General features: G+C 56.1%; 1 protein-coding gene across 1 annotated transcript; it reads right to left on the bottom strand.

Annotated features, from left to right (window-relative positions):
• Positions 1-433: 433 nt before the first annotated feature.
• On the bottom strand, positions 434-11,932 carry SLC4A11 (solute carrier family 4 member 11). Its single transcript, XM_007959996.1, has 20 exons — positions 11,890-11,932; positions 10,464-10,508; positions 7,306-7,473; positions 7,130-7,179; positions 6,602-6,833; positions 6,430-6,511; positions 6,057-6,180; positions 3,896-4,111; positions 3,719-3,803; positions 3,478-3,603; positions 3,280-3,393; positions 3,064-3,196; positions 2,706-2,779; positions 1,917-2,166; positions 1,735-1,841; positions 1,489-1,657; positions 1,220-1,393; positions 937-1,132; positions 689-858; positions 434-503 (listed from the first exon to the last, which is right to left on the bottom strand). Exons 1-20 carry the CDS (start codon positions 11,930-11,932, stop codon positions 434-436), a joined length of 2,628 nt encoding a protein of 875 aa, XP_007958187.1.
• Between the last annotated feature and the right edge of the window lie 216 nt (positions 11,933-12,148).

The raw sequence follows: 12,148 nt of genomic DNA, 5'->3' as shown, positions 1-12,148 counted from the left end.
CTTGATGGCACAATGTACTACAGGGGTCAGCATCAACCGTGAGGGACTGGACTTGATAGCCCACAGGTGGCACTCAACAATGGAGGTTTCTTTCACTCCATTTCTTAGGCAGCCTTCAGTGGCTGGGGTGGGGCAGCAAGGACGGAGGTGGCACAAAGGAGCGTAGAAACAGGAGCTTTATTCTCTAATGTGCGTACAGCAAGTTCCTTACACAATCAAGGAAATGGTGTCTCTTTCAGGCATGGACTCTTTTATCAAAAGAAAATCTGTCCTGCTTAGTCCCACCCTGGGCGGAAGCTGCCCTGAGCAGTGTTCCCGACCCAAAGCTAAAGGCTAACGGGGGCGAAGGGTGGGCACACACCAGTGAACCCCACCATGGCCAGAAAGCCAGCCGGGGAAGGAAGGATGAAGGGGCGTGGTCAGGGCCTGCCAGTCAGGGCCTCTGTTCAGCATCCATGACGTCCAGGTATTTGGCTTCAATGATGCTGGGCAGTAGGTTGTAGCTGGGTGGGGGGAAGGGCAGGAGGATGAGCACCGGGTCAGAAGAGGAGAAGGTAGTGGGTGTCCGTACTGCCCAAGCCCACCAGCTCAGCCAGGCTGAGCCCCTCCTGCCCGGCGGGCCCCTACCCCCAGCCTGCCCCCTGTCCCACCCACAGAGACAGGGTGGGCCCGCCTGCCTGCCCCGTACCGGATGGGGATCATGACAATCATGATGAGGGGAAAGATCATCTTCATGTAGGGCAGGGGGCTCATGCCGAAGACACAGAGCAGCAGCAGCTGCAGGACCTGCAGGCCCGTGAAGTAGTGGATCTTCCTCTGGGGCACCCTCCGGATGTAGTGCGTGGGCGGGTATGCAGTCTGCGGGGCACAGGGATGAGGTGTGGCGAGGTGAGGACTGCGCACCCCCCAGCCCTCCCCGTGGTACCCGGCACTTACCTGCTCCTTCAGCAGCAGGGCCACTCGCTCAAAGAGCTGGTTGCAGTCGATGGAGGTGAGGGCGATATAGAGGAAGAGTCCATAGAGCACAGGCTTGGGGATCCACTGCAGGGGGAAGGGCAGCAGCAGCAGCGAGAGGCCCACCAGGATGCTGGCGCCCAGCGACGTCAACCGCGTCTCCTTCACACTCACGATCCTGTGCGGTCCCAGGGCAGTGGGTCACAGCCGGGCCCTGCTCCCAAGCCACGCCCCTCGTGGCTCCTGCCCCATGCCTCACACTCACGTCTCATAAATGTGCCCGTGCTCCACACGTTCCTCCACAAACGCCAGGGCCCGCACGTGCAGCGGGGAGTGTGGGTAGGCGGCATAGATCCAGGGCAGCCCGAACAGAGACAGCCCAGTATTGATGAGGGCGATGAGGAGGAGGTCCCAGTGGTAGGCAGTGCCCTTCACCAGCCTGCAGCAGAGGGCAGCCCATGGGAGCCCAGCCCTGCAGGCCCCCTACAGGGCTGGGCATTCCCTCCCTTTCCCTCCCCAGCTCCCGTGGGATACCTGTTCTCTGGCGCATTAGCCAAGGCAGCCACCAGGTTCTGCTCGATGAAGAAGAGCATCGAGAGCAGGAAGCCAAGCCCCATGGTGCTGCTGATGGCCCCCAGAGATAGCAAGTCCATCTGGGCCATCTCAAACAGATTCTCGCTGGGGTTGTAGCGGAACTTGCTCACTGCAGCAGAGCACAGGCTCCTGCTCAGTCCTGACCTCCCCAGGGAACCCCACCCCCATCCCCCATTCCTAACTCACTCTCTATTTCCCAGAAGCCATAGGAGCTGATGAGGGAGAAGGTGAGCACTGAGATGGGCAGGGCCAGGTCTGACAGTATCTCCCTCACATAGGGGTGCAGGTAGGGGCTGCCGACAAAAAGAAAGGTGTCAGCTGTGCTCTGGGGGCGGTGGGTCCCTCCCGTCACCCCTAGGCCCCCTTACCGCCTCTTGAACTGGTAGAGGGTGTAGCCCAGCCAGAGCGTGCCCAGCATGATGAGGAGGCTGAGCACGGCTGTGTCCCGGCCCACGTGAACATGGCTGTCCTCCGAAGTCAGCTCTGACGGTCTGGTCAGGAGGCTGGCGTTAAGGTCAGCATGGATGCTGGTGTTGAGGCCCAGTAGGCTCACCAGGGAAGAAGTCTTCCTTGTGTAGTAGTTGCTGGAGTGGTACCCATAGTAGTACTTCCTGAAGACTGTGGAGACAAGCCGGCTGAGAGGCCTCAGCCATCTGGGCTCTGAGAGGTTGGGGCCCAACTTCCTCCTGGATGTGGGGTGGGGGACCCTGTATGGAGGGTGGGGGCCGAGGAGAAGTGGGTGGGATCCTGAGGGCAGGGGGAGAGAAGCCCTGAAGAGAGGTGGGGAGGACCCTTGGGGAGGGAGTAGGAAGACAGCAAAGGGAGTAGAGGGGGAGCTCTAGCCTCCTGTTGTCAAGAACCCACTGCTCATTCAACCCACCATCCCCACAACCCTACCATCGTCCCTTTGTTCCAGCTCTGACGCTCCATCACACCTGGCCTCTGCCTTCATCTCTGCTCCTGCCTGGAGCAGCCCTATCACCCTCCAGCACCTGAAGCCATTATACCAAGCACAGCCCTTCTTGACCACAGAAGTAACCCTAGCATAAGCCCTTCTTGGCTGCCCTAGCCCTCAGACCCCTTCATCTCAGCTCAGCCCCCACAGCAGGTCGGGGTGGATGGGATGGGGTGTGTGTAGCTGCCCACTGTATACTCACTTTTGACCATGCCTTTGATAGCATCTAGCACAAACGTGATGGAGATGAACAAGGCAATGATCTCTTCTGTTGACCTGCCGGGGGTGATGTGCCTCATAAGATTGGGGCAGGGGGTTGTTGGAGTGAGGATTTCCTGAGGCTGCATGGCCTCCAGTCTCTGCCTGCCACACACACAACAGCGTCCTGGGCCTTCCCAATGAATTTGCCCCAGTCCCTTGAAGCAGTGACAGGGTGGAGCATCCTATCCACTCTAAGGTTGGTTGCAGGGCCTCACAGGCTAGCCAGGAGGCTGACCAATCCCCAGCCTTGGTTCCTCTCCTGCTTGAGGGTCCCAACAACTCAGGGAAGGCCCCATCACCTCTTAAAGAGCTTCATAACCAGGCTGAGATTGAAGAAGGCATAAAGCCCAAGGAAGAAACTGTTCCACAGGCCCGTCCAGGCATAGAAGGCTTTGAAATCCAGCTCGTAGTCATCACAGATGCCTTGGATCACTGCAGGCAGTAGGCAGGATGGGGTCAGGGGGCAGGGCCAGGGACCATGAGCACCACCTCCTCCCTCAGCCCGCACACTGCACCGTGGATGTAGAGGGCCAGGGGTGCAGTGGTCAGCAGCACCACCAACGGCTGGCCAGAGAAGAGTGCATACAAGAGGCTTCCAATGCTCTGTCCGGCCATGGTCTTCTGTACATCTGTGGGTGTGGGGAGGTCAGGCAGGCACTGCAGGCCTGGGCCCAACCCAGCACCCACCGTCAGCCCCCACCCCAACCCCTCACCGATGGCTCCTTTTGTGTTTTCATCATTGAGGGACCCAAATGCAATCGTGGGTAGGAGGCAGGCAAAGTAGAGAAATATGGTGGTGGTGATGTATTTGCCCACTGCCTTGTGGTTCCCAATTATGCCTAGGGAGGGAGGGTGGGACAAGAGACTTGTGGATGCCAGACAGGTATCCCTATTGTCCCAGGGCCTGAAAAGCCAGAGCTCAGGGTGAGGGACACAGGCTATGGGCCCACATACCATCCGTAAAGTCCAGCGCGTACACGGGGAACCTCCGTGCAATATCATCCCGGATGCCTTTCCCTACAGAGAGGAAGTCCTTGTGCTGTAAGGATTGGAAGGGGGGAGGACAAAGTGACTGTTAGGCCTCCCAGGTCACACCTCTGTCCCGCCCATTCCGTACCCCTTGCCCTGCACCTTCAGGGACTTGTGGCTGATGGAGTACGTGCTGAAGTGCTTGATGGAAGACTTCCGCCGATGCTGGCTCACCATGGTAAGCAGGTACCTCTGGTGCACCAAGGCGTCCTTGAACTCCTCCACCGTGCGGGTCTCCAGGAGCTTCTGGCGGAAAGTGATGTCCGAGAACATGGTGGCAAATGTGCGACCCACCTCCGTTGCTGTCTTGGTGCTTTTCTGGGGGAGAGGGTGGGAGAGCAGGCCTGTAGCCTCTGTGGAGTGAGGACGCCTTGCCTTCACTGTGCACTGTGGCAGGTGTTCTACCTAGAGCAGTAGGCTTTGTCCCCCCACCAAAATGTCTACTATATCAGCAGAGCACCACAACCACCACTGATCGAATCATTTTCTTTATAGAAATTCATGTTCATCTTGTCCTAAGCAGCAAAAACCCATGTAATCATGGATAATAAAACCACAAAGATGGAGAAAACATTTACCTAGCTACCTCTTAAAATCCCCTCACATTTTGTCACTTGGTACTGCCCTGTCTGCTCACTTATCTAATTTCCAGAGGGCTTTAGGCCCATCAAGGTTCCTGGGTAGCACTGGCAATTTGTGCTCAATTTCTAACCTAAAGGTTGACAGTTCAAACCCACCTGCTAACACCATGGAAGAAAGGCCTGGAGTTTACTTCCCTAAAGATCACAGACAAGAACTATGGAGCAGCTCTGCTCTAACACACGGGGCCACGAGTTGGAACTGACTTGACGGCAATGAATTTGCTTTTTCCAGTCCCTCTGGGACTTCTCCCTCCTGCCAGCCAAGGCTACCCCTGACCATGAACTCAGCATTCTTCCTCTATACCTGTCTGGCCTTCCCAACCTACATCCCTTGGAAGTAGTGTCTGTCCCTTTGTGTTGCCCAAAGCTATAGTCCTGGGGCTCAGCCCACTGTGAATGCCTTACAACAGGCTCAGTCTCCAAGGAAGAGTTGTGCATCAGGGGCTGGTTCACTCAGATACTGCTCCTTCCACTGTTCTAGCCACCCTGACCCACAGGCTGCCACTGCCCTAAAATGTGCTTCTTCTCTCACCAGCAGGCTGCCATCTGGGGAGGTTCACAGGACATCTATAAAATCCTTGGGAGGGTGCAGAAGAATTCCAAATACAGTAAAAGCATGTAGATGGCTGGCCCTCAAGGCCAAAGAGCAGAATCCCCATGCCTTAGATGAGGGCTACATATACTGACTTCCTTCCAAATTGAAGAGTCCAAAAAGGGGCACAAAAGAGTCACTTTTCAGTGCAAAAATCCAACAAACACTACCTCAGCCAGGTGACCAAGGTCAACATCAACAGTCACAAACCGTGTTGACAGTATTTAGCCTTGCTGTGATGTAATTAAAATGATACTTAACCTCCATGAATTTCTCCTCAAAACCCATAACCTCATTTTTATCCTAAGAAATCAGACAAATTCCAATGGTGGGACATCCTACAAAATACTTGACCAGTACTCCTCAAAACTGCTGTATCATCATGAGACCAGAAGAAGACCTAGATGGTGCCCAGCTACCACTGTCAACCACTCTGAGGGGGATCAGTGCAGGAGATCCTGGATAGAGTGGGAGAACAATGCGGAACAAAATGCAAAATCATGAAAAAAAAAAAAAAGACCACATTTGCTGGTCTGATAGAGCCTGGTGAGACCCCTGAGACTATGGCCTCTAGTTACCCTTCAGGTCTGGAACTGAACTCATTCCTGTGGCTTTCCGCCAAACCATAGACAGGCAAATGGGGTGAACATTTACATCAGGTAGATACACTCCTTGGAGCGATCATTTGTGGGAGAACAGAAGGGTGGTGTTTTCACAGGGAGACAGCTTCAGAGGTGGCAGTGCATGGGAGGGAAGGACACAGGGAAGAGGTAACTACGGAGAGGAAGTGGGAGGAGAGCTGTTACATTCTGGGGAATTGCAGTCAGTGTCATGAAACAAAATGTGTATGAACTGCTCTATGGAAAATGAATTTGTTCTGTAAACTTTCACCCAAATCACAATAAAAATTAAAGTAAGTTGAAACAAAAATAAAAAAATGAAAAAGAGAAATGCCCACAAGGAGAGAGCAGGCAACCTGGAACCCTTCTCCCCAGGAATAAGAACCACTCCAAGGCCCTTCCTTACTCACCATCTTAGGAGGGGCCAGCACCAGTATGACAAACCGCACCTCACAGGAATTCTCCCCCCAGTTCTGTGGGCGAACCAGGCGGCTGATGCACACATGCCGCCTCTGCAGGGCTTTGACAGTACAGCTGGCAGGGAAGACAGGGGAGGGCACACAAGACACAATTGCCACCCATGGGAGCTGGGCTTCCCCCACCACAGTCCCTGACCTTGACCCTTGGTGACCTCAGGGATAAAACAAATTAGATAGGATCAAGTGTTCAGACCCTTACACACACACACACACACACACACACCCCGAAACTGGTTGAGCCATTACTTTGCAGGCCCCGATGTGACATGTGCTCAGTTGTGGTGGCCGTGGCCTGGCAACTCACATGATGCAGAGCCACGACTGCTGGTATTGCACCCCAGTGGCTGTGGCCGTGACCCCTTGAATGGTATCCGACAGGAGGTGGACTGGGGACACGGCGGGAGGGTAGAGAGGGTCAGTGAATCAGCCAGCCCGCCTCCCTACCCACCCTGCCTGGGCAGGTAGAGGGGCCTTACCATTACCCTCCAGGGGGGCCCCAGCATCTGTGAAGAGCATGGCCATGAACAGGTCCAAGTTGCAGCCAGGCTCGGCGTGGCTGGGGTCCTGGGAGAAACGGCGTAACATGGCTCGTAGCACATCATCCAGGGAGGTAGCCGTCTCATTCAGGATGATGCTGGCCTGCGCCAGGAAGCCATCTATGTCACGGTGCGCACGAATCTCTTCCTCGAAGTTCTTTAACTTCAGATACTGCGGCGACCCCAGGCACAGAACCACACAGGCGCATGAGTGAGAACCCCAATCTCTGCCTGAGCTTCTCCACGGTGGCCCCTGGCTGCCCTTGTCCACCAGGACCAATGCCCCCATCCAGGAGGGACAACCCAGTGTGGCCGGCCCCAGCTGGCCAGCCTCAGGCTGATTTAAACCCCATGTAGGCACTTTGGGAGGTAAGGGGAGAGGAGAGTGGCATGAGGACCCTCAGGGAAGCACCCACCTCCACCTCCAGGACCAGTGTGTGCCCTGCCCTGCAGGAGGGGGCCACTCACCTTGCGAGAGATGTGTAGGAGCACACAGCCACTGGACGCTTCATTTTCAGCTGGAGAAAAGGGGAAGGGTGCTGAGGCTGCCATGCCACCTCCTCAGGCCTCTCCACAGTGGAGTGGGGGCATGCCTGCCTAGCCCTCTGCCAGCCCCTGCCCTGTCCTTGCTGGAGTCCCCATACCAGTCTGGGAGGGCTGCGTATCCAGGTTGACGTTGACAAAGAAACGGATGCTTTCGCCAGACACAATGGAGGAGTTGACCGTGTCGCAGGGCTCATCCCCTAGGCTCTCGTCACGGGCTTCAGAGATATCAATCATGTCACATTTGAGGTAGCATAGAACCCCATCAGCTTCAAGAGAGGCCTCCCCCCAACAAAGGGTCTGGCCATCAGTGCTACATACAGAGGGAGGGCCTTAAGCCCAAAGGGGCAGGGGTTCCTGCGCTCTTCCACCGGGCCCAGACTCTGAATGACAAGGGAAGCCTCCTGTTGACCAGAAAGGGATCCCTGGGCAGCCTCACTCTGAGGTAGTCCAGGTCGACTGGCAGCCCCATGCCCAGAGATCTCCAACCTTTCTTCAGCTGTACTGTTCTGATCACGGGATCCCTATGCACTGGGTGCATGATTCAGGTGACAGTCCCTTGACCCTTGCTTTCCCAGAATGCCCATATTAGAAGACCCAGACTTGCCCAGATCCCCAGAGAGGGTCAAGGGAAGGTAGAGCTACTGAAGTATCCAGATTCCCACCCCCTCCTCCATGCTCTTGGTAGCATGAGGTCTTAGAGCCCTGCCCCCTAGTGAGGACATGTGAGGTGAAGCATCAAGGCTAAGAGACCCAGGTCAGACATGAGACCAGGCCCAGGAGACAGGACTGTTAGAGAAACAGAGTGAGCCAGGGAGTGGTGGGATGGGACTCCAGAAGGAAGTTCATCTCGGCCTGGACTCCATCATGCCCCTCCCCCATGGCAGGTAAGGGGCACGTCATGATGTCCTTGGGGTTCAGGATCCCCAGGGCAGAGCCTGCTTCCCCCTTCCTGGTGCCCCTCAACTCCTCCAACTGCCTCACAGCACAGCCCCCTTGTATAGGAAAACTTCCCAGTAACATGTCCATGTTTCTTTCTGGAGCCCTGCTATGGCTCCCTGCAGCCTCTAGTGTCAGAGACGGAACCAACCCTGCTAGCCCTGCCCTGACCATTGGCCTCTCGGGCCCAGGTCCATTCCCCACCTTTATCACTCACTCCTCAGGCCAGTTGGCCAGCACCCCAAGGATGTCAGTGACTCTGTCCTCTAAGCTAAAGGCTTTCATCCCTGAAAAGTCTTCTTCAAAGCCCACTAATACCACTCCTTCTGGGTACAGGCAAACCTCATTTTATTGGGCTTCACAGATACTGGTTTTTTTGGTTTTTTTTTACAAATTGAAGGTTGTGGCAACTCTGTGTTGCGCGACTATTGGTGCCATTTTTCCAATAGCATGTGCTCACTTCATGTCTCTATGTCACATTTTGGTAACTCACGATATTTCAAACTTTTCCATAATGCTATTACACACTTAATAAACTACAGTGTAGCATGAACATAACTTTATATGCACTGGGTGACTTAAAAAATGCATGTGACTCTATTTATTGCGGTGGTCTGGAAACGAACCTACAATATCTCCTGGTATGCATGTGTACAGGCAGTCCCTGGGTTATGACAGTTAAGAACCAAGACTCCTGAGGCCTCAAATATGAAAAATTCAAGGTACATACACTGGTTCCTAATAACAAATGGGCACCACTTTGTGATGTGCATCAAAACATTACTATCGCTGCATTACTATGTTAAAGATGTTTTAGTGTATCTGGTAGCATTTCTTCAATGTTTATTATGCATAGAAAGGTACACGATATACTGAGACAAACATCAGACTAACTGATGCCAGATACCAACTGTATTTAACTGTCTGACTTACGTACGAATTCAACTTAAAGACAGACTTATGAATGGAACCAAGGGTTGTCTGTACTGTTAATAATTCAGTAGGAAAAACATTCTGAGAACGTATCCCTTCCTCTGGTGAGTCCTAGGCCCCTGCCTTCCTCCTGGCCCCGCCAGAGCCTCCTCTTCCTGACTGTGCTGTGGTTCCCAAGGGTTCACAGTCATGGGCACTCATAGGGACCCAGGCCCCATCAATGCCTAACGAGCCCCTGTAAAGGGACAGGGAAGGGTCAGCAGCACGCCTACACCTGCAGGGCATGACTCATCCTGACTCACTTCCATTCACACCCGCCAATTTCCTCTGCACATCTCAGGTCCTGTTGTATCCCCAGTGTCCGGTGCTCAGCTAGGGGCCCCTAATCGGCTGGAGGGGCCAGGCCTCCTACAACTAGGCCCCCATGGACTGGTGACTCTCAGGTCTGCACTTCTCCCAGAGAATAGCTATTATGTCAAAAGATGTCTTCCCTTGCTTATGTGGTGGAACGCATGTTCATCACAAAGTCCTTCCTCCCCATGCCAGGCCTGCCCCAACCTGCCGTGGCCTCCTCTCTGCTACCCTCACCAGTACCCACTATCCTCCCACATTGCCCCCTTTTTTCTCCCCATAACCTGGGCTCTACCTTTTCTTGGCCTTAGTTCTTGGATGGCCTTAGTTCTTGGATAGCCTGATCAAGGACTTTCTCAGTTCACTCCACCAGGTCCCTGAAGGGCTCCTGTGATGCCATGTCCCCACCTCCACCCTACAGCCCAGCCATATACCTAACCTGCCCATTAGCACCCTGGCACACAGAGAGAGCCTCCATGCCCTGGGGACCCCATGTAAGAACACATCACCACTATGACCAAGGCACTGCCCCATCCAACTCCCCTCTGATGGTCCAGACAGCCTTACGGCTTTGGGCACAGAACAGGCAGCCCAGAGCCATAGCAGGAGGAGAGCTGGGTGGTGCAAGTACGGAAAACTGAGTCACAGGGACATTCTGTTCTTTAATGGGACAGCCTTCACTCACAGGCTACGAGGGAGCTGAGAGCAACGGGCACATACAGTATTGAGCAGATAACCAAAGCAACAATGAGTCGAAGCCACGGGAGAGATCATCAGATGGCCCACATAGCGCAGGAGAGGGAAAAGCCTGCCCTCTGAGGACCACAAGATCAACAGGGTCCTGCCTGTGTCCAGCCTCCTCATGGGTAAGATCCAAAGGCAGCCTAGTACCAGCTGAGTACATGGGTACTTGGTAGCCAATGCCATGAGTACCCAGGTACCCAGGTTGGTGGGCCAGGTCCCCTAGAGACTTATGACCAAGTAGCTAATTCTCTCTCTAGACACACACATGTACACACACCTGAAAGGTACTCACCTGTATCCTCAAGGTACCCATTCTGGGCCATGGTGGGTGAGTTTTCTGCAAGGAAAGCCAAAGAATGTTACCAGCCCAGTGACCAGCCCTGGGCAGTATCTACTCACCTGCTTCCCATCTCCTATCAACCCCACTGATCCCCCTTCCAAGGGGTCCAATCCAGAGCACTCAGTACTAGAGAGGGAGGCCTTGGAGGAGTCAGAAGAGATGTTTTCCCCACCGAATTATTAACAGAACTCAGGCATGAAATCTGGAATGTACTCTTAGAACTAGGTGGACCCCACCTGGGGAAGCGGGGCCACGCCCAGCCCACAGGCGGAGGCCTTCTTTCTCCTCTCTGCACATCTCTCCTCTTAAACCCAGGCCCAGGGCCAGAAACGTTTATCACACGCGCAGCGCACCCCTTATCCCGCGCCCCAGGTCACGCGGGGATCGCGCCTTGAGTCACGCGGGGATCGCCCCAGCAACGGCTTCCTTCCCTGGCTTCACCACGCCCCTGGCCTCTTGGGAGGCGAAGCCATTGGTCCTGAAGGGAGATGTGGGGATAGGTGGGGGTCTAGGGAAGTACATTTGGGGTGAGGGGCTGTGTGAGCTTCCCGCGAGAGGCCCGGGATGGTCCGGGATGTTTGCGTCGCGCTGTGCTTAGGAAGAAGCGACAGGTGGGGCCGCGTCCCCGAGGGGAAAGCGCCTCCAGACTCGTAGACTCTGGGGGGTCGCGGGACAGGATGCGGGCGGAGGGCGCGCGGGCCGGAGCCCCGTCTGCATCCACGAGGGAGGAGCGGGGCAGTAAAAGCAGCATCCAGGCCGCAGGGATGCACAGAGGACGAGGGTGGCGAGAGTCCGGAAGGGAAGGGTTGTTGCACACCCTATCCCCATCCCCGGCGCCCCACATGCGGGTGCATGCTGTAAACCCCGGCTCCTGGCCGAGACCTCGAGTTGACTTTCAGTTGTTAGAGTCGCGGGGCAGAGATGGTCAATGGTCCGGGGACCACCCGGAGCGGGCAGGCTCCCCAGCCGCGCCCGCGACGGAAAGGTGCCGGGCGGAAAGTCAAACGAGAAGGGGCAGCTGGCCCGGCTCTGAAGACTCGGCGGCTCCACTCCGCGCTCCGCTAAGCCCAGCCTTCCACCGGTTGCATCATTTGCTTTAAAATCATTAAGAATTGAGAGACGGCGACAGCAAAGCACGAGATCAACCTCCTGCGCACCCACCAGGGCCTGGAGCTCCCTCGCGTCCGAACTCACACTCGGCGCCCTCGGGCCACGAAGCCCCCACAACCTTCTCGCCCACCGCGCCCCCGGCCGGCACGGGCCGGCGCTCTCCGCGTTTGCCGGGATGCCCCTAGACGGCTCCGCGTCCCCGCACAGGACGCCTTTGCCGCGGAGACGCGGACGGCCTTCCCGCGCGTCCGCGGGCGCCGGCACCCACCGCAGGGCTGCTGTTGGAACGAGCGCCTGGTGACCGTGGCCATGGTCCGGGAGATCTGCGGTCGAAGGGCTGTGCACATTGGCGCACGCCCAGGATCCTCACCCCGGGCCCCGGGACCCCACACAGTGCTCCCAGCAAGGGAGCCGCCGCTGCCGGAGACACACCCCTCGCGCTGCGCCTGGGTCCTAATGCCCCTCGGACGCCCCGCCCCGGCGCAGGGGCAGTGCCGCCGAGGGCGGGGTCGCGTCGCCCGTCCCGC

Source organism: Orycteropus afer, unplaced genomic scaffold, assembly GCF_000298275.1.
Source record: "Orycteropus afer afer isolate SDZICR_OR568_19922 unplaced genomic scaffold, OryAfe1.0 scaffold00020, whole genome shotgun sequence".
NCBI lineage: Eukaryota > Metazoa > Chordata > Mammalia > Tubulidentata > Orycteropodidae > Orycteropus > Orycteropus afer.
The sequence above is the reverse complement of the archived record's forward strand: the minus strand, read 5'-3'. Positions and strand labels throughout refer to the sequence as shown.